Consider the following 22,209-nt stretch of genomic DNA (forward strand, 5'->3'; position numbering starts at 1 on the left):
TCTGCACTGACAACTGAGCTCAAAGCCATGAGCCACACACACACACACACACACACACACACACACACACACACACACACACACACACACACACACAGACACACACACACACACACACACACACACACACACACACACACACACACACACACACACACACACACACACACACACACACACACCTGACTCCTGTGCTCCATTTCATAGCCACACAGAAAAACACACAAACCAACACACAAGGCGCATACACATGGAGACAAGTGGCACAACCCAACGGTGGCAGCACAAATCTGTAATGGTATGAAAAACAAAGTGATAAAATAAAACTCAAAGCATCATCAGATACACAAGGCAGGATTAATCACAGCCATGACGATTGAGCATTGTCACTGAAACAACACGGGTCTCTCTTCAACTCACAAACGTCACTACAAACCAAATGAACAGTGAAACAAACAGAGCGAGAGTCAAAATATGGTTACCCACTTTCTACGCGCTGACATCAGGGTCTGTGCTTGTTCACGTGATAAGGGGAATGGTTGACGGGTCTGTATTCAACAGTTTTAAGCCACATGACAAAGGAGATCAAAGTGAAATGTGATCGACTGCCATTCATACTCAACATTCACGCTGCATTCATTTTTGCTTTCAGCATTGATTGCACTGATCTCATGTGTGATACCACTTATGAAGGTGCTCTACTGTACTTCATCGTAGATATCAGACTTCTGTGAAAGAAAAGAAAACATGTAAATACTGTGTAAACTCAGTCTATATTACAGTAGTCTGGATAGAGAGAAAAGAGAGGGGATAAACACAAAGCAAACCACAGGTATTTAAAATTCCTTAAAGTTCTCTCAACAGTCTACTCTTTTGTTCAAGCACCTTTCACTCCCGGTACTGGAGTGCCCCTCTATGCTGATTTTAACCTCCTGAGGGACGAAAGAGGGTTTGGGCAGAGTCAGAGGTGGCTCCTCCTCAGCTCTCTCAGTCTGGTCTCTCTCCGGAGCTGACCAGCGTCTCTTGCGGACTGTGGGTCTCTCTGGATCACCACATTTTATTTTGGTAAGAGCAGGCATGTCTGTTTTCACCGATTCCTGTCTTACTTCTCTAGTCCCCAAGGCTGTCAGCATTGGTCCAGCTCCGTAGATCCCCTCCGCTGTTCCTGGAACTAGTCCCAGTCCTGGTGGTAGTTCTAGTCCTGGTCCCGGTCCAGTTACATGCTCCCTCTCCAGCCTATCTGCACTGGAAGCCTTCATCAGAAGGCCACTGTTACTGCCTGCAGCGTTTTGACTCATACTGTTTCTTACAGTGGCATCCACACTGTGACAGGAGTCAGACAGGTGACTCGTCTTCAGCTTAGTCCCCAAAGCCTGGCTGTCTGTTACCGATCCATTCCTCAGGCTGCGGAGGGTCAGCGACACGCACACATCACCCACACACAGCTTAGCGCAGGACAGCTCAAACAGCTGGGTGGTCCGGTCTGGGCAGCAGGAGGACCAACCCTGACCAAATACGAAGAAGGGGTACTCCACCAGCACCTCTACACACACCTGGAGAGGAGCACATGTACAACAAACAAACAAACACACAGACTGAAAATTTTGCAAAGGATTTCTAAAAGGAAAACAACTATTCAAAGCTACTGTGTGAAGGATTTGAAAGGGATTACAGCATCTTGAAAATTACTCTGTTAGCTTAAGTTTTTGTTTGTAGAACAACGTGACTTTGGCTTTTTTCACAGAAAAAATTGTCACAGCAGAAAAGGCTCAGGTGTAAATAATACAATAATGGTGCCTGAGCTCTATTTAGCTGCTTCAGTTTAAGGGTCCTGGTGTTGCTGGAATGCATGCTGCCTCACTGTCACACTGTCATGTCTAAGTGGGACACTTGAATAGAACAGACATTTCTGCTGTTCTGCTGGTGTTTATCACAGACATGCTTTATACAACAGCTAATAAATTACATTAAGTGGAGCACAGATATAGCAAAGATATGTTTGAGGAAGTTTTGAAAGTGTCTCCATTATATACTTTGTCCATCATCACTAACAGGCTTACTTTCTGTCCCACTTAGTACATATCTTAGTCAACTTCTTATACAGTCACATTTAAGAGATCATGTGAAATAAATAATATGGCTGATAAATTGTCAGATTTTTCAAACTCTCTAATAAGATAATTGGTATCCATCTCAATAATCTAGTATCAGTCAGGCTCTAGTCTTTATCCCTTTTCAGACATGCAATCTGTAACATGGCTGACCTAATCTCTTTATAAAGGTAATGGTTTTAAGCCTTTTAAACATAGTTCTGTGTTGTGCAAAACCAATTTTGCCATATGGTCCATGAGAGGAAGCAGTGGACAACAGCAGTAGGTTGAAAAAATGATATGAAGTAAGAAGGGTGTGCTCATTTCTCAGAGCTCTACATTAGTGATTGATTTTGAAATTATTTTCGCTGCTAAAGCCACTGTAAGAGGGAGGGATGTTCATGGGTGCTTGCAGCTCGTGGATTTTGGAAGAAATTTTCATATCAATTTCATCATCTTTTAGAAAAAAAAAATACAGAATTCTTCTGCGCATTTATTTATTTATTGAATGAGCTTTTGCTGGTCTGCTACAGAGGTTTTTTTTTTTTTAATACAATCACTGGGTGGCGCCAAAGACTTGAGATCTCAAATTCTAAACATAGTGACTTTAAAAATTAAACTCATGATTAATCATACAACAAAGACAAATCTGGAATATCTTACCTGGGCCTTGAGCTCTCCCACAGAAAACTGAATGACCACAGCATTGGGAGTTTGTCCACTGTCAATGCGCTCAACAGTGCTGGAGTCAATCTTCAGCTCACTGCTAATCTCAGCGCTCTGGATGAAGTCCTCTGTCTTGAGGTCCTCCACACGCTTCAGTTCCCCATCAGCCAGCTGGATGATAGAACCTCGCATGAAGAATGGAGGAAGCGCCACAGGGGAAGAGGAGGAGGAAATGGAGGGGGAGGCCTGGATGGAAACAGGGGCCGCGGCTGGGACAGGAGCGGGCGTTGGGGAGGGAGCTGCCACCACTGTGGGAGCCGGGTTTGAGGGCAGGACCGGCAGCACTGGAGCCTGTGCGACGGCAGGGGGTGGTTGATTTCCATCTGGCCCAAGCGCCTCACACTTGGACAGGGCTGTGGCCAGATAGGCATGTGGCATGGCGGTGGATATTTGAGGGGTAGTGGTAGCTGTCAGGGTGCTGACAGTACGACTAACCTCGATTTCTGTGCCGTTATTGGCACCGCTGACCGGGATGAGGAGGGACTGGCCACTGGGAATGACCAGGTGCTGGGGCAGCGCCGCATGGTAGCTGACAGCATGCTGATTCGCACTGGTGATATAGCCAATGATGGGTGGCTGTGAGGAGGAATAGAGATTGGCTGGCAGCTCCTCAGGGGGAAGAGTGGTCTGGATGACTGTATGGGGAGCAACAGACTTCACCACCTCTGAGGAAGAGAGGGAGGTGAAAGAGGAAGATCTGGACACTGGTTTCCCCAAGCAGATGCTTCCTTTCTCAGTCTGGACTAAGGAGATTTTATTTGAGCCTGCTTCATGTTCAGCTCCATGGTTGGGTTGGGCCACCAGCACCAAGGAGGTCTGGAGTCCTGCAGGGTTTTGGCCATAGTCTGCTGGCAGAAGGATATGTCTGGCCTCATAGCTCTGAACCTGCTGATGGTTTGTTGGCTGACTGGGGGCTTTTGCCTGTTTGACCACCTCCAATTCCCCATTCAGTACACCCTTAGCATGTCCCTCTGGTTTCTTTCCAGCTGAACCATCTGCATACTGAACCACCAGCTGGGAGGGAGCGAGGGTAAGTGTTTGAGGGAGGACAGCTGTGTGAGGGTGGAGCTGGAGGTGGGCGGTGGGTGAAGTGACAGCGTTTCCGCTGACAGTCAGAGGCGTTCTGCTGTCCAGGTGGATGTACTGGCTGGTGACCTGGGGAGAGCTCGGTAGTGACACAGGTGCCAGTTCTGTGGGGGAGAGGCCTATTTGAAACTGCTGCTCCCCTTTGGTGTTGGGGGAGACAAGGGCAGTGGTGTAACTATCCAGCTGTGGACGCTGTCCCACTATGGCAGAGCTGTTAGGCACAGAGCTAGCATTTGTTGAGATGATGTGAGAGGAGATGTAGCCGGCATAAGGCCCAGAGCTGATGAACTGAACATTGGGTCCCAGCTGAGCAAACTGGATAGTCCCAGTCTGCTGTGGAAGGGCTGTGGGGTAAACTGTAGGCAGGGAGGCCAGGGGCACTGCAGACAGAGAAGTGGATGAGGAAGGGACAGAGGTGGAAGGAGAAGAGGAGGAAGTGGAGGAGATGGGACATCTCGGGCTTTCCGCATCCCTAGATTTGCAGCGTTCACTGGCTACACTTGCCAGCCACGCTAAGTTCTCCGTGTGGGGACTATCGGCCACCACTGCAGCTGGGGGTGTAGCTGTGGCTACTACCACCGGCCTCTGCTCCAAAGCCAGGATCTCACGCTTCTTAGGAGGCAGGCATCCATTACTCCGCTCCTGGTTCGATTTCATTGTGCCAGCGTGGTTTTAATATTCCCTGGTGCAACTTCTATGTTCCTCTGAGGCTGCTTTCTGTCTCTCACCTCCACTCAGTGGTTACGTGCAGGGGCTGGCCTCTCCGTGCGCTGTGTGGTTCTGACTCTCTTTGCTTTCACTGGTAGCCAGCTCCAGGTCTGAGACCAAAGAAGATGGAGTCATTCCAGCTCACAAAATGAGCTCCATAGACTTCATGGGGAATCATCTCTGACCAATCCGCCTCTTCCACGATGTCAGCAGTAATCTAATGGCAGAGAGAAGCTCAAATCAGACACTCAGGTAATGTGCAATTAAATTTTAAAAAGTCCTAATGATATGCGCACAGGGTTAGGGTTCTTAAAACGCTCTTCTGCACTCGGGCTATATACATGAACTTGACTCAACTTGACTCGGCTTAAAATTCAATTCAGTCTCATTAGTCTAATTTCACTGCAGAACTAGCTCAGTAAGCACAGCCTGTGTTTATGAACCATATTCACAAAATGTCCCTGCAGGGCTGCAAATGCAAAACAGCAAACACCAAAATACTTCACTCTTAAAAATGTCCCTGCTTTCGTGTTGTTCTTTGGTTTGCCACAAGGTGGAACCTGGTCCAAATTCCTCCATCTGATTCGGGGTTTTCTGAAGCACTTGAACTCAACATGTAGGTCATTCTCTGTGCATGTTTATCTAAGATCAACCTCTAAAGATGACCCTCGAGGATCCACATGGTCTAATCTGTCAAAACTCAACCAGCCTTTCCATGAGTCATGACGTATGACACACAGGAAAAGTAGAGTACAGTGTTGTGTGTCATCATTTACATAACGTGGAAAAGGCTCTTTCATGTTTTGAACACCAGGCAGGAGTTTCCTGAGATGCAGCGTTCGTGTGTCTGGGCGTGTGTGAGCGTACTCATGTACAGGGCGTACAGGGTAAGTGTACGTGCGTTGCTGTTGGCTGTTATCTTGCTCCAGGCTCTGGGGTAAGAAAGCAGAGCAGAGTGAAAGGATAACAGGCACAGAGTAACGGCCTCAGAGGAGCTTATGCTTTTGTCTTTGTTTTAACACTCCCAGGCCTTGTATTGAGTCAGTGGGGCGACTGTAAATATAACATCCACCTCCAGACAGGAACTCCGGGTCAGTGGGCACATCAGAAAAATGAAGTGAAAACAATAAGGCTTGAAATTTGATAATAGAACATTCAGCAAGAAGCGTATCTGGGCCTTTGTCGCTATCACTGAAGTGCTTGAAAATATTTTAACAATGGCTTTCCGCTGTACCCCGTTCGAGTGGTGTTTCAAAGTTCAAGGGAATACAAAGTGGACAACAAACAATGAATGAGTAGGCACTCTTAAGAGTTTGGTTTACTGAAAGGGAGACAGAGGGCTAGGTTGAAAGAGCACTGAAACAAGCTCTTTATTCCCAGCTAGAAACGGAAAGATTAATGGAAACTATGATGTATAGAAGGTGGATTGGTGAAAGGTTCTTAAATATGTCAACAAGCCACAGCAGCAGCTACAGTGGCCACGATCGATGTTTGACTGCAGGGGTTACTAAAAGATGTAGTCTCACATAGCATAGATTCCTAAGTATACATACTCACATACTGTATCTTTAAAATGTGCACACACAAGTAAACACAAACAACAACATTAACATGAAGCCTTTTCTGCTTCCCATGAGCTGACTGGGTTTTTTTTTTCAGTTTCTTTTTCAGATTGACTGTCCTTTCCTGCAGGCTTATCTGTGGGTCAATGCACAGGACTGTGAGTTGTTCATTAGCCAGAGGCACCACAGAGATGGAGTGTATGACACACGCTCATATATCCATCCATTCATTTTTCTCCCCCTACATTCCATTCAGTGGAGCCCGGCTATTTGACAGTGCTAAATTGTATTTTCATATAACAGAGTAGGTTCACTACAGCAGGCAGCCACAATCATGTTACATAAAGACGGGGGGGGGGGGGGGGGGGGGGGGGCACGGGAGGCGACCTTGGAGAGTTTCTATTTAGATGCATCTTCATCTAACGCTGGTTTTGACAAGGTCATTGCATTCAAATGCAGCGAAAACCTCAAACCGTGCAATTCATCTAACCATACAGCCTGGTAGATCCACCAGATGTAACAAAGGAGGAGAGCAGCAGGGCTGGAGAGAAACAGAAACAGAAAGAGGAGAGTGAGGGGGAGGAGTGGGAGAAAGGCAATGTAAGATGACAGAACTGTGTAGAAGGAGGAACGGGAGTAAGGGGAGGGGGTGAGAAAGAAAGAAGATTAGGAATGGAAAGGAGGGAGCGAGAATAAGGGAACGGGGAGAAGGCAGAGTGCTGCTTCTCCTGACCCACATTGAGCAGCGCCTGCAGCATCAGAGCGCCATAGCCCCCGCCTCGCTGAGAGATCCCCGATCAGCAACACAGCCGCCGCTACAGCCTGAGCGATGCATCGCTCAGTGGCAACAACCCCACCTCAGCAACACCATGTCAACACTGTAATGACATCACATCTGAAGCACAAGTACCTCCTATGATTACAGCTGCATTGGGAGACAAAGCCAGAATGCTCTGGTTTCCAGAAAAAGACAAAAAAAGACACACCACTAGTGTCAGCAGACCACAGATAACACAGGATTCTCTTAAAGAAGGTGTCTCTGCTTCCCTCATTTGACCTGTACACAGCTCTCTCCGCACATGGTCACACACACACACACATACACACAGCACAGCAGCCAAAAGCCTCTCTAGATTTTCCAGCGTCAACCTATTATTAGAACACTGACACCAACAAACATACGGCCTGTGTGATACTATGGAGAACAAAGGCGAGCTTTCAAGACATGACTGTCACAGTAAGCCAGACAAGCATGGGATCCCCGAGTCAGTCCCGTGGTCCAGGACTGTCACCTCTGAGACATGTATGGAGGGGTGACAGCAGAGAGCGAGGGGGGACAGGACGCTCTCTGTTCATCACACTGATGCTTTTCAGCTCAGACGGAGTGATAGAGCCAGCCTCACATGTGATCCTCTCTCACACTCCCACACAAAAAAAAAAAGCTGCACAAACCACAGAAATAGGTTGGTGTAGCAGTGTGTGTCTGCCGTCACTGGGCGCGCAGGAGCGCAGATGAGATGATGTTTTCATTCAGCCTCCTCTCTGTTGTCTCCAGGTGAGAGACCCCCCAGCAGAGTTACATCGCCCCTCTTACGCAGCAGTCGCCAGCTCCTCTGGTCGCCCACCTCCACCCCCTCCGCCTGAGCCCAGAGTCTTCTCTCATGCTCCCAGACCCACTATTTACTCCTCGCATTGATACACGGCCTCATAGCAATAACATTTCTCTGCAGCAGGATGAAGCAGGGAGGCAATAGAAAGCCAACAAGATTATTCAGTGACACTGCCCTGTGATGTATCTTCTATGCAAAAATTCATACAAAAATCTAATGCAGTGACCCTTGGGTTAGAAACCTGTTGTCACTGCTGCTATACATCGTGTTTCACCTGCTAGACCAGTCATAGAGACACGCTGAATACCCTGTACAGCAAATGGCTATATATAGAAAACAAAAACATCATTATCAACCTGAGCTGTGGCATGAAACAGAGGGGGAGGTACAGTGGAAGGCAATATGTACGTGCATGTATATATTATTTGCTGCGTATTAAGAGGACTTCACCTCAACCCATTTCAAAACACAGCAGCTTTAACCACACAGCAGATCAATACAGTGCACTGCTTTTTCTAATACCCCAAAGAGCCATTTTACAGCCTCTTCTCTGCACAACAGTGGTGCCTGTGCCTTTAAGAGGCGGACCGACCGTGTGGCAGACTAAAGCAGACAGTAAGAACAGGCAGTGGGGTCCAGGCTGTTTGTCTTCACAATGACTCCAGAGTTCTGCATCACTGCTCGACACACACCGACCTCACAGTATACAAGCAGAGATGTGTACGCGCAGGTGTACCTCGCCACCGACCACCACTACAGCCAAACGGGATCAATGCTGCTGAATCCTACAACTGTGACTCCGGACAGATGCTGTGACTGTAGCCTCTGGGGGGCTTTAGAATGACAGTGAGAGCACATGAGTGTAGTAGCAGGGCAGAAAATACTACTATGCCACAAATCTAGAAGAAAAGAGACAACCCACCCTCCTCCCCTCCTCTGGTTAGAGTACTAAGAATAGCTCACCAGTCTTTCCACAGCCACTGCTTGCAGAACATGTCCAAGGATTCTTCCTGCCTCTGTGTGTGTGTGTGTGTGTGTGTGTGTGTGTGTGTGTGTGTGTGTGTGTGTGTGTGTGTGTGTTAGTGCGTATGTGTGTATATGTGTGCTGGAGACGTGTTTCCTAGGACTCCTCTTCCTGAATCTCTCCTTTGTGCCGCTCTCCTCTCCTGGAGCCTGTGCTGTAGCTGTTCCAGCTCTGCCTTCCTCTCTGGACTCTCCGGTTTGGAAGCTACGCTGCCCCTGCGGGCTGACGGTAAAGGAAGTTCCCCACTGCTGAAGCTCACAGCAAGTCCTGCGTGCAAGGCTGCTTCAACGTGTGTTATGCAAGGCCACCAGACCGCCAGCTCCCTCTCTGCCTGGCTGCTTCTCTCTCTCCCTCTCTCTCTCTCTCTTGCGCTCTGTATTTCTGCCTCTCTACCTCCCTCCCTCCCTCTTTCTTTCTCTCTCTCAGTACTCCACTGACACAGCTCCTCCCCCAGCCAGCCTCATCAGCCGCATCAGGTATTCATTCAAAAAAACACACTCTACTTGGCTCAGCGCCCAGACTACGCTCACACAGAGAGGGAAGGAGGGGGAGGGAGCAACAGACTGAGGGTGAGGGAGGGAGAGAGAGAGAGAGAGAGAGCTGGAGATTCAGAGAGGGTTTGCTCAGACAGGCATACGGCATGAATGTGAATAACTGTGGGATATTCACAGCCGCACATACATGCGTAGATGCTAACACATACAGTATGCACGCACACAAACCGATAGAGGATTAAATTGTTCAGTGTGTTAGCACGTCAAAGCGGTTTTAATGCACTGCTTTGTTCTTGTTCATTTTCATATGCATTTTCCCTGTAGAGACAAATCTCCTCCTAATCTGCCCTGTGAGCTGCCCTACAATTACAGAGTCTCCGTTTCTATTCAGCTGCAGAGTGACTCCCAGTAACCTGCGTAAGGCCTCCCCAGGCCTCCCCCATCTCTTCCCCAGAGATATTTCCCTCAGTGCAAGCAGGCAGGCAGCACTGATAAACACAACCACCACCACCACCCCCCACCCAGCCACTTGGCACTGGGGGGCCCTCCTCACCCGAAAGCCTCCTCCTTATCCCTTACAGCACACAGCAGAGAGAGAGCCAGGCTGCAGACAGGCACTTCACCATCAAGCCAACCAGCTATCTGTTCTCATGCAGGCAGGGAGGGCGAGCATGGGGTCCCCTCCACCTGCAGACTGGGGAAAACACAGAGAATACAACAAGTCATACAATGCTGCTGCTACAACAAGCCTTTAGTGAACAGCATTACACCACAGAGGCTCTCGGGTGCATCCTAGAACAAGCGTTTGCACGTGCATCTCTGAACGGATTTGTGACTAAATCACACAAAGCAGAGTTGGAAACTGAAGTGATGTGTTTCCCCAGCTGTTGAACTTGAGAAAAAACATGTGCTGTGTGTTTTTCCTGCAAAGGGGCTACAGCCTCACCTTCCTACTGTGACTAATATTTCTTCAAAGAAGACTACCAAGCCAATGTAAACTTCAGGAACTACACAATCCCCGTTAGCAAGGGAATGGGATGAAACATGACAGGACCCCATTGTGAAGCATAAGGGCATCTAACAGGAGATTGCAGTTTCCTTGCCTTGGAATGGCTCACTGTAAATTGAAGGTCAGAATTAATGTCAGCCAAGTGAGCTGAAATGAGCTTTCCTGAGAGAATTCACAAATCCAGCTCGAGTTACACGGAGCAAAAACATTCACTGTTCTGTGTAGATCGGGAGTGAGACTGCGCGAAGACACAACTGTCAAATCTGTCTTGCTGTTTGTAGCTCGATCAAAGACTTCCCCTGCATTTCTGCGCAGGAAGAGACTTCAACACAGATCAGGAATATTTAATCCTTGTTGACAGTTTTACTGATACTATTGAACACTACTGGATGCTGATTATTGCGCTGCAACCTGACAGAGGGGTTTTGCTGGCCTGGTTGCGAGTGTTCTTTTATTCTGAGCGCACACACACACACACACACAACTATGGGCTACGCTACAAGTGTTACATTCCTCAGTGTGGTACACACATAATGAGAGGGAGCGCTCCAACCCATAACAAGATCTGTGTGATCTTTCAAACATTAACCACTGAGAGCTGATGATTGTCTGAGTAACAGTGGTGCAGTAGTAGTAATAGAAGTGTGAATACTAGTAGTGCAGTGAAAATAGTAATGGTGAGAGAACTTGCTGCAGTTGCACTCTACTTCACCGTCTCTACAAATCAACATTGCATTATGCTTACATTCCTCCATTTTTAAACACACAGATGTCTCCACACGCTGCCTCTCAGTGCTCTCTCTTACTCATACACTCAGAAACAGTAGCCTTCAGCAGAAAACGCCATGAAAACTCAAGTGGGCTCCAGTTGCTGCAGGTTATAACATGACCTTTTCTGCTCAGCAAAACACAAGTTCCAATTTAAGTTCTGGGGGAACTTTTTCCAACAATGACCTCACACAGCTCAATTCTGAGGAGATGAATCATATTACCTTGAAACTGTTCAGTGTCCAGAAAACAATTATCCAAGCATCATTACCCGCATTCTCTTCTGCATCCTCACCATACACTGTGGCTGACTGAGCCTCCTCTAATGCAGCAGACATGTCCAGACATGCAACACTGGTCCTCACACAAACACACACAGGACAGGGAAGCATGTACGATGCAAACAGTCATAGAACACAGGTTCAGACATAGTAGTTCCATATATCATGACAGTGGTGTAAGAAGTACTCAGATCCTTCGCTAAAGTAGCAATATCGCAATGTAAAATAAAACTCTACTACAAGTAAAAAAATTCCAAAACATCCCAAAAGTATTCATTACACAATAGAACGCATCTGGATGTGCATGCAGGGCCTTTAATCAATAATCATGCTCAGTTGGTAAAGCATGAGACTCAGTCTCTCAGGGTCGTGGGTTTGAGCCCCACTCCGGGCGGCTTGTTTATCTCTTGTTTTGTAAGTAAAAATCAAAGTGGTGAGATGTAGTGAAGGAGAAGGATAAAGTCCAATTAAAATTGAAAATACTCAAGTACAAATATCGCAATATTGTATGAAGACTAAACCATCTGTCCCTTTTCTGTAAGTAGTTTTGTAAGTTGCAAAATGAATGATTATATTTTTATTGAAGAGGCATACACTTAAAGGTGTCCAGCCCACATGGACCGAAAAGTCACTACTTATATTGTCTTCAGAGGGATGAGAAAAAGAAAGCCCTAAACATGTACTATAAACAGTTGTGTGCAAAAGTTTGGGCACCCTGAGCAAATGATATATGTGCAAAGTGCAAAGAAATAAATACAACCCTGCAGCACACAGACATTTCAGAGTCAATGTTCCCTGTGCCAAAAGCTGCCAAAACAGCCCCAAAGCAGAATATTTCCACCCCCATGCTCAACATTTGGCAAGGTGTCCTTTTCATCAAATGCTGCTCCTTTGTTTTTTTTTTTCTCCAGACACACCTTTGGTAATTGTGGCCATTTTAACTTCATCTCTCCACACAAGTCACTCCCAAAATAACTCTAACTTATGTTGCTTTTAGCTCAGACATCGATTTTTGCGATGTGTTCTGATGACTCTTCCATAGACCTTGTTTATGCATCAGTGCTGCACAGTAGAGCAGTGCACAACCACTCCTGTGTCAGCTAAACCTTCCTTCAGGTCCTTTGCAGTCATGTGTTGTTGTTTTCTTTTTCACCTTTCTGCCCAGCAGGAGTGCAAATTTATTTTGTGAAAGTATTCTTGGTCTTCCAATTCTCGTCTTGACTTCCACGGTTCCCCTTTACTGTCATTTCTTAATGACATTTCAGACAGCGCAAATTTCAAGTGGAAGCGCTTGGATGTCTTTTTATAGTCTTCCGTGCTTTGTAGGCATCAGTTAGCTTCATTTGCAGATCCTCTGTCAGTGGCTTAGAGAAGCCCATGGCTGTTGAGAGTTACCACAAGGTCTGAAGTGTCAGAGACTAATGTCATCAGCTGACAATTACTAATGACAGTTCTTGTCCTGCCTTGCAAGTTCAAAAGAGTCAGTTAAGGTCTAACGAGTTAATGAGGTTCCAAGTGTTTGACAATCAGAAAGGCTCGCAAACTTGTACAGGCCACATTCTATTGCCTCTATTTTTAAGTTCATGAAATAAAAAGTAACATTTGAACAAACCCTCATTTTTAATCTTTGTTTTCTGCAGGGGTTGTATTTACTTCTTATCACTCCAAAAATCAAGTCAATGTATGCCAAAACATTTGCATAGAAATTTACATGTGTCAAAGACATATCAGATAGAAACCGAAACAAATTAAACTTAAAACACTGTCATACAACCGTGGAATTGAAGATAGACATTTTCAAAAACTGAGCTATGTCTGGTTCTTTTTATGTACAGTCTATGGCTGCATTTATGAAAGGGTTCTTATCCAAAGTGCTCTCCAGTCTGACTTTTATTTACCCATCCACGCACACCGGTGGCATCAAGCTACCTGACCACTGGCAGCAATTTGGGGTTCAGTGTCTTGCCCAAGGACACTTTGACAGGTGGAGGATGATATTAAACCACCAACTCTGTATGATTGGTGGACAACCCACTCTACTTCCTGAGCCACAGCTGCCCCAACAAAGCTTGAAGAAATATTAAAAAGTAAGTGTGAGAGCAAAGTTCAGTATGTGGGAGCAGCCATTGGGAAACACTATGCATTAGTAATAAAGAGAATGGAAAGTGGAGTGTGGGTGGTGGGATTAAGAGGGCATCTGGCATCAGAGCGGGAGGTAAATAACTCTGGCTCGGTCCTGTCTGAGAGCAGACCTGTCTCTGCTGTGGCGCGCTCCAGTTTGGAGGGAACAACATGCACACTCCACGCTATGTGGGGAGAATGTGAAAGCGCTTGCTGCCATGGCAACAAGGCAGCTCCACAGTCTCCAGTCCCCATTAAGAAAGATGGGTGGCAACGTGGCTGTAGCTCAATGGTGGTGTAGCATGACACGCTGAAAGAGCCTATTGAAAGCCAGTGAATTCAGCAGTTAATGAAAAGAGCAACAGGACCTCAAATCCACCAGGCAGGTGATACTGACCTCACCTCTCTGGGTGCATGCACTTGTGCAAGGGGTGTGAATGTATTATCTACTCAGTTTCACTATTTTTATGCCAAATATTGTACCTGTTGGGCTTAAATCTTGAAGGGATTGCGTTGAATTACAAGCTTAATTACAACAAAGGAATTGTTGATTGCTGCCGAAAGTTCAAAGTGACCTTGAACGGAGTCCTTGTCTAAAGATCAAATGTCAACTCAGGGTCTGAATTTTTTTCCTACGAAACATTTAATAGTGCAGTGTGATTCACACAGTTGAGGCAGTGGCTGCTTGATGTGGGGGAGTAGATCAACAGCTCAATCAACCTGTTACATCAAAATGACTACTATTACTCTTTTCCAACATACATCATACAAATTCTATCGACCAAAATGTAAGACTTTTTTATATTTATGTTGCTATGGATAACAGATTCCTTAGGAATGACAGACAGCAAACTGATCATTCAAAAGTCACACTTCTCAGTCAGATGGTTGTGGTTTTACTGCAGGACACCATTAAACTGAATTCTATAACTCTGTTTCATGTTGATACTGTGCATGTGGTGAAAGCCAAATTTGCCAGAACAAAACAGATTTCATCCTGAGTCCTAGTGCCAAGACTCTTTTCATTCAGCTGAAAATAGCAAGCCACTGCTTACGCACATCTCCAGAACATAGTTTAGGCAACTAAAGGATTGGGTGGGAGTGAGTTGTGGAGGAGGAATACAGCCACTGAAGGAACTCAGTAGAGTTTGTTCAAACACATGAACCAAATGAATCAGAAAGACACCAAATAGTGTAAAAAAAAAAAAAAAAAAAAAAGAGCACAATGTGCAGCCAGGAAGCAAAGTTCCTGTTGGTTTTTAATCATAGTTTCCAAAGATGTTCCCCAGAGATTTGCTGGGTGGTTTACAAGGCAAGACGGGAAAGACAAATGAGGAAGAACTCCCGAGTAACATGATCTGCTACATTTAATAACATATGTATATGTCATTACAGAGCACCAGTTACAAGTTCTCATTATGGATACATGTTTTTCCTTCCTTTATGAGTGCCTGATTTGGATATTGAAGCGAGGAAACGAGCCATCACTGAAATGACCTCATTGACCTCAGTGAAAGCCTGACCACACCTCCCACCCACTTGTAGTGTAGGTTCAATACCAGATTCACACAACAGAGGGCAGTGTACCGTTCTCTGTGACACTTCAGAGCTGATCATGTTTGTGATGAACATTTAACTCATTGTGTTAATTATGAAAGCTAACAATTTCTGATTTCTGTCATAATATAATGACAAACAAACATCTAATTCACACACCACAGCATGCCTTATCTCTTCCAGCCATACCAAAGATAATTACATTTTTTAAAAATATTTAAAATTCCAGATGAACATAGGCAATATAGATACCTGCCTACTGCCTTGCAAAGACAACGAGCCATTACCCACAGAAACAATGAAGCTGGCAAAAAGCATTTAAAGTTTGAAGCCAGCCAGGTAACCCTTAAAAGTAAAATTAATGAATTGTGTGGGTTTATGGACTTATTATCAACCAATGTCACATATTCCACAACATAAAAAAAAACATGAAATGCTTCACTCAATGTTTGGACAATTCGAAGGGTATGTAATCTAAATATGTCTTTTCAGCTTTCATGTCTTACGCTTTTGAACCAGTCAGCTGGCTTAGTAAATTATTCTTTAACTAGATAAATTTTAATGTGTGCTTTAAAGGCAGCCTAACCACATTTAATCACATGAACTGCTTTAGAGTCAGAAGCTGCAGACAAATACAACTGCTACTCTGCTAAGTTAGGCTGCTTTGATTTTAAATGGACCAATTTATCTGCTGTTTCTTTCTTTTTTTGTCTCTCCAGTATGTTTCCATTTAGCTACTGCCTCATTAGATGCTGGAACAGCAAACTTGATTTTTTTACAGGACACAGGAAGAAGAGGGTACATTAGCGTTAGTTTATCTCACCAGTTACAGTATAGCTGGAATAAAACACTACAGTTTGTATTTTTGTTTTCTAGTTCCTGAAATTTCACATGCTGATTTTTTTCAAATGTCAAAAGGTCAAATTCTGGTTTTAACTCTGATGTGTTTTAACTTTTAGGGGCAGTACGTGTGACCGTACTTAAATTGTGATGATGAAAAGGCCTCTGTCACATCACTATATCAGGCTGCTGTGATAGTTTTGGGACAGATACAGCTTTCACTCGTTTGCTGTCTCTATGTCAATTCAGTGTTATTTATATAGCACCAAATCATAAGAGAAGTTATCTCAGGGCACTTTTCATGTAGAGCAGGTCTAGACCCAACATCTCCCCCATGAGCAAGCACTTGGTGACGGTGGCAAGGTAGAAACCTTTGTTTGTCTCTCTGTCTTCTGAGAAGGTCTTGAATGTGTTGTGCTGATTATTTTGTATGTAATGCAACTGTTGCCAGGCAAATGTATTCAGAGCCTCCCTGGACCAAACCAGTGGTGCAGTGGAAGCATGGCAGTCTCTCTTGACATGAGACAGACTGCAGTGACTAAATCACAAGTGGACACGCAGCTTTCCAGATGATACCAGGAGGCAAACATACAGTATGTCAAGCCAATTTCTATCCCTCAGTTTCTCACCAAGTATACACTGTATGTGGAGCAGCCGTACATCAGACGTTATGTTGCCCTAAACAAACATAATCCAAAGAAGAGAGAAAGGCTGAATTTCTCTGCAGTAACCAGTGCAACCTCCATGGTTGTCTTGACAACTCAAGCTTTCTCGCTGCCTTAAGCAGAACTGTATTCAAAAACACAAACACTCAGAAACCTAATGTTATGTCATAGAAAATGGTATGAATGCTGTACTGCTCCCACTCAACACACATAGACACTCACACACTCTCTTTATGCTCCTGCATCACTCATCCTGAGTTTGTACTCGCCTCGTATTCATATCTATTTTTATAACAGGAAAATGAACTCCAGCACAGGCAATGTACTATTCTGGAAAATGAGTTTATTCATATCATACTCACTCTTATTTATTCACTATCCTAGAAATGAGTTCATTCATAATTTATTGCCATTGTAAAAGGCAGCAGTCAATCCCTGTGGCACAGTGCTGATATGATGCTCACATCCAGTTGAACAGGCTTAGGGACTGTTTGAAAAGTACTGGAGTGAGGAAGAAAAATGGCTGCCAATCTTAATTCAAAGTGTCGGTGAGTTTCAGTCAATATTAAACACTCACTGGGTGTGGATCAGTTAAAATTGTCCATGCATATGTCAGGCATTATGAGTGCCAAACATCCTCAAAAGAAGTTCAAAGTTTGTATGCGTATTTATGTGCGTTACCCTCATGTTCCCCTGTGGCATCTCTACTGTTGTAGCAGGCGTTTGTCTCTCTGCCCAGTCCACAGGTCTCCTCTTCACCAACAGCCCTCTCCATTCAGGTAGAAGCCAGCCAGCCTGTAATTACTGACTCCACTTGAGAGGAATACCAACAAGCACAGACATGCTGGGAGAAACAACAACAAAAACAATAACAACACTGAGCAGCATTTCAGTCCACAGCGCCTGTCCACAACTTCAAAACACCGGGAGCCTGCTGCTGTGTATGTGTGTGTCTGTGAAGGGCGCTCGGCCATCAGCTGCCATTTTGGAAGCTCTAATGAACAAATGATGACTTTGAGGACACAAATTTTGTCATTCACAGAGAGTATTTTTGTCCAGTTGAGTCCAGACTGTTTACCTCATCCCTCTGCCCTGTACATGACTCTGTTCAGACACAGACACATGGCTGTCAGAGAAAGCTGTGAGCCCTCCATGCTGCCTGTAGATGACTCCCTTGTTAAAAGAGCCAGAAAGGGTGGCAGGAACTCAGGCTGGACACTTCACCAACTCAGTACCGTATGGCATGCCATGTGTCACCAAGGAACTAGATTTGTCAAATATGGCATCAAGTAACACATGTAGAAAATACAGTAAATATGATGCGAATTAATAAGTAAACTAATGTCATTATGAGTCTGGAATAATATTTAACTGAACAAAGTGAGCCATTTGTTGGATGGCTCATAAAAAAATGGCCAAGACTTTTTTTTTTCCTTTCTTTTTTTTTTTTTTTTTTTAAATGTCTTTGGCTGTAGCAGGAATCATTTCTAGCACTGCCATCATTTGTGCCACATTAAGATTCCTATTTATAGCCACAAGGATGATCTTTAGTGTGATTTAAATAAATCGTTAGTGTATTTTTTGATAACCGATTGCTATTTGTTAATTTGCTAAAAGGGCTGTGAGGTTTATTGCAACATTAAGTAGGGTAACACAAGTCCGTCATAAATTATAGTAATAAGTGTCCCCTTGAGCTTTTTCTAAAATCTTCCTCCTCCACATTCTCTTTGGATGCGAGCCAGAGTATATCGATACCAAAATAGATTAGAAACATGCCTCAACTCCAAATGGAGCTACACTCACTCATCACTATACTGTACAGTAATACTGGTGGGTAGTGTGGGCCTGCATTTTTCTGGTCCTCAGTAAAGCTCTTCACGACTGTGAGTTGTATTATTCCATTGCCTACAGTAATGGCATGGTGCATGGCAGCAGCATGTGGGGGGGGCAGCTGCGGCTGTCAGCTGAAGCTGCCACTTCATGGGCCTAATACAAACACCACGTCAACACTTGGCAACAATTGTAGCTTCCACAGTCCTCTGTAAGTATATGTGACATGCCAGAAAACTCAAAAAATGGGAGAAAAGTCTTAAAAACAAGTTGAAACCTCAGATTTTTTAAAAACAGATTCTTGATATAGAAAAATGAATGTTATTGACTTCCTGTGATGATAAATAAAAATCACTTACAGATTTAAATAATAAATAATTTGAACAATATCCTCCCCATTGCATCAACATATCATCAAAATGTTGTTATGTTCAACAAATATACACTAGGTGGAGCCAAACTCCAGTAACCAAGAAGAATGTGATCACTGGGTGCTCTGTTATCAACCAATTTTATCTTCTCACAACAGAGCAAATAGCTGCATTTATAGGTCGCAGCGATTAAGAAATATGCTTCATTTGTTCTGATATATTTAACTTGTATTTTTATATCACAACATATTTAACATTCCCTTCACCTTTTCTCAAATAAATTACTGTGAAGGTAGAGTTCATTACCCAGCAAGAATTACTGTATGTTAGAAAATCATCCTATGAAATGTCACAATATGTTTCATCTATAATCTGTCGCATTTAGAGTGGTAATTCAATCAATGCTCCATATGCACCAAATGCACCCAGTGCTATAAAATTAATCAGTAAAACAATTTGAACAAAATGTTGAAATTACCATCCCAATATGTGGCCACACAATGCTGGATAATGGGGCATACTGAAAGGAAAATATATGAATGGGTGATAATGTAAAGGGACAACCATCACAGTCTCTAAAGTGGTTTAGGAAATATCTTACTTATTTAAGTGCACTACTCACAATAGGTTATGGATATTGTGAGAGACTCAGTGGATGTCATACGTACGGTGTTTGTTTCACTTCAGAGATCTTTGGGATAGGGAAGCAATTGTATTGGCGTGATAGACACACCTCATTTTGTGTTTTCCACGTGATGGTCTCACTGTGTACAGTGTGCCTTACATATTGGGGCCAATACCAAAAAATACTAAAAGACAACCCTTTTCAATGTGGCATCAATTTCAACATTCTGTGGGTATAAAAATCTGGTATTGTCAGTAAGTCATTCCAAGTTCATCATTCAAACAGCCATGAACACACAACGTCACTTAACGGATGAGCAGCGCCACCTGGCCATAGCGCGCCTTCAGGTCGGTGGCAGGCAGTCAGATGTTGCTCGTGAACTTGGTGTGTCTCAAAGTGTCATCAGCAGACTTTCATCAAGACACAGAACTACTGGCAGAGTTCGTGACAGACCCAGGAGTGGAGCCCCACGGGTGACAGACCACAACCATGACCAGTACCTAAGGACCTATACACTCAGACATCGTTATGCAACTGCCACACAGCTGCAGGCCTGTTTACAAGATGTGAGGGGTACTAGAGTTTCCAGACAAACCATTCACAACCGACTCCACCGCTTTGGCTTGAATGCCAGACGACCGTTGCAGGTGACTCCAGTGACACTAAGACACCGCCGTGAACGTTTGCAGTGGGCATAAGACCATGTGACCTGGACAATACAGCAGGGGTCTACCGTCCTGTTCACTGATGAGTGTTGGGTTACCTTGCACAGAAATGATGGTCGTCAACGTTGCTGGAGAAGGCGAGGTGAGCGATACGCCGAGGTCAACATGGTCCCCAGGATTCGCTTTGGTGGAGGAGGTGCAACAGTCTGGGCAGGCATCACCAGTCTGCGCAAAACAGATTTGGTTATTGTAGATGGCTCAGTCACTGCCATAGACTGTATAAAACATGGACGTAGCACCCGTGACGTCACCCATTGGTTTCGGGGAGTCGGTTTTGTGACCAAACCATGGGCATTTGAGCTGCGCCATCTTGGATTTTAGTGGGAGTGTACTTTCCACATTTGACGGAGAGGCGGTTACTCTACGGGTCAGCCGGCCGAGAACCCGGCAACTTAGCTCGGAGCAACCGAGCTAGCCTATGTCTAATCAGATAGGCTAACAAGCTAAGCGGCAACAGCACGTAGCTACATTCACCACACGACAGTCCCCGAGTCCGACCCGACTAGCTCGACCCTGTACGACCGCTACACCCACTCTCCACTTACAGTTACAGCAGCACACAAACAACAGCAGCCGCTTACTGACGGAGCTGCTCTGTCCATGCAATGTCGGACTTTTTAAACAGAAAAATGAGACGAAATAAAATTGTAGCCTAGTATTCCCGAAATAAACGGACTCAGACAGCACGGAACACACCGCAACAGCGTTCCTAACATTAGCTGCTCCGGTTCTCTATCTGTATCAGCAGCGACCATAAATCGGCAATTAAGTCATAAGCCAGCGGCTAAATATGCTAATACATGCTAATTACCGCAAACATCCAGGTAAAATTGTGAGAAATTTACTTACCTTCGACGGTCGGTTAGTACAGTCTACACTACAACAAGACATATTGCCACAAAAACCTATCCGAACATTGACAAACAAACATGGACACTGCAGCTCCCGTCAACCGCTGGAGGCAGCCGGAGGCCTCTGGATGTAGCCGCCTAGCCCAGCCGATGCTTTAGCAAAGAGCTAACTACCAATGTCTGTCTATGGAGCTGTCACTCAACGTAACCATGACCTAATTTATGTAAGAATTTTAAGCCTAAATAACACTAACACCCCACAGTGTTCACGGAGGTGGAAACTATCAATAGAGACCAAAAACAAAAATGTACCAGGCTGTAAATATGTTTCTTTAGGCTGGAAAGCTGACTATTTTAACACGGGGGTCAATGGAGAATTGCTCACTTCTGGAGCCAGCCCCCAGCGGCAGCCGAGGAACTGCAGCCTTTTGAACGCGAAAGTGATCCTCACTGCTGAAACCTACAACTCCCCCCTTGGTCACTGCACGTTCTTACCTCAGAGACATCATAGAACCCATCATCATCCCCCAATTCCGCCAGCACACCCCCGACTTTCTGTTCATGGATGATAATGCTCCACCACATCGTGCCAGAATTGTCACAGCTCGACTTCAGGAAGTCGGAGTGCCTCATATGGCATGGCCAGCAATGTTCCCTGACCTGAACCCCATAGAGCACGTCTGGGACCAGCTGAAGCAGAGACTTGATGATTGTACCCCACCCCCACATGACCTGGCAGAACTGCGTGTAGCACTTGTGGAAGAGTGGAATGCATTGCCTCAGAACAACATCATGAGGCTAATGAGGAGTGAGATGTTGCTATCAAGCTGTCATTGCAGCAAATAGGGGAAACACCCGCTACTGATATTGTCAATTTTTGTTATTTGGGGCTATCCTTGTTATTGTCTAAATTTTTGGGGTAAAAAATATTAAACTAATGAAAATGGTGTTTCTTCTCATTTATTATTAGCAATATCAAAGGGAACTTTTACTTATTTCATTAAAATTCAGACCAAATAGGAAAAGCACTCATGTAAAAAACAATATCCCTAACTTATTGTGAGTAGTGTATTCAGACACTTTTCTGTGGCTCTTCAAATTGTGGTCAGGTGCATCCTCTTTGCTTTAATTATCCTTGAGATGTGTCTACACCTTGATTAGCGTCCACCTGTGGCAAACTGAAGTGACTATACATAGTTTAGCAAGGCACACACCTGTGTGTGTATAAGGTCCCACATTTCACACTGCACATGAGCACAAAAGCCA

The 22,209-nt window shown here is 44.8% G+C and overlaps 1 protein-coding gene across 1 annotated transcript; it reads right to left on the minus strand.

The window, feature by feature from the left end:
• Positions 1 to 120: 120 nt before the first annotated feature.
• Positions 121 to 8,853, minus strand: LOC121186403 (ataxin-1-like). The gene is made up of 4 exons (XM_041045126.1): positions 8,746 to 8,853; positions 2,754 to 4,827; positions 886 to 1,553; positions 121 to 728 (listed from the first exon to the last, which is right to left on the minus strand). The coding sequence occupies exons 2-4, from the start codon at positions 4,557 to 4,559 to the stop codon at positions 686 to 688; spliced, it is 2,517 nt and encodes an 838-aa protein (XP_040901060.1). The 5' UTR covers positions 4,560 to 4,827; positions 8,746 to 8,853; the 3' UTR covers positions 121 to 685.
• Positions 8,854 to 22,209: the final 13,356 nt, after the last annotated feature.

This window comes from Toxotes jaculatrix, chromosome 8 (genome assembly GCF_017976425.1).
Source record: "Toxotes jaculatrix isolate fToxJac2 chromosome 8, fToxJac2.pri, whole genome shotgun sequence".
NCBI lineage: Eukaryota > Metazoa > Chordata > Actinopteri > Toxotidae > Toxotes > Toxotes jaculatrix.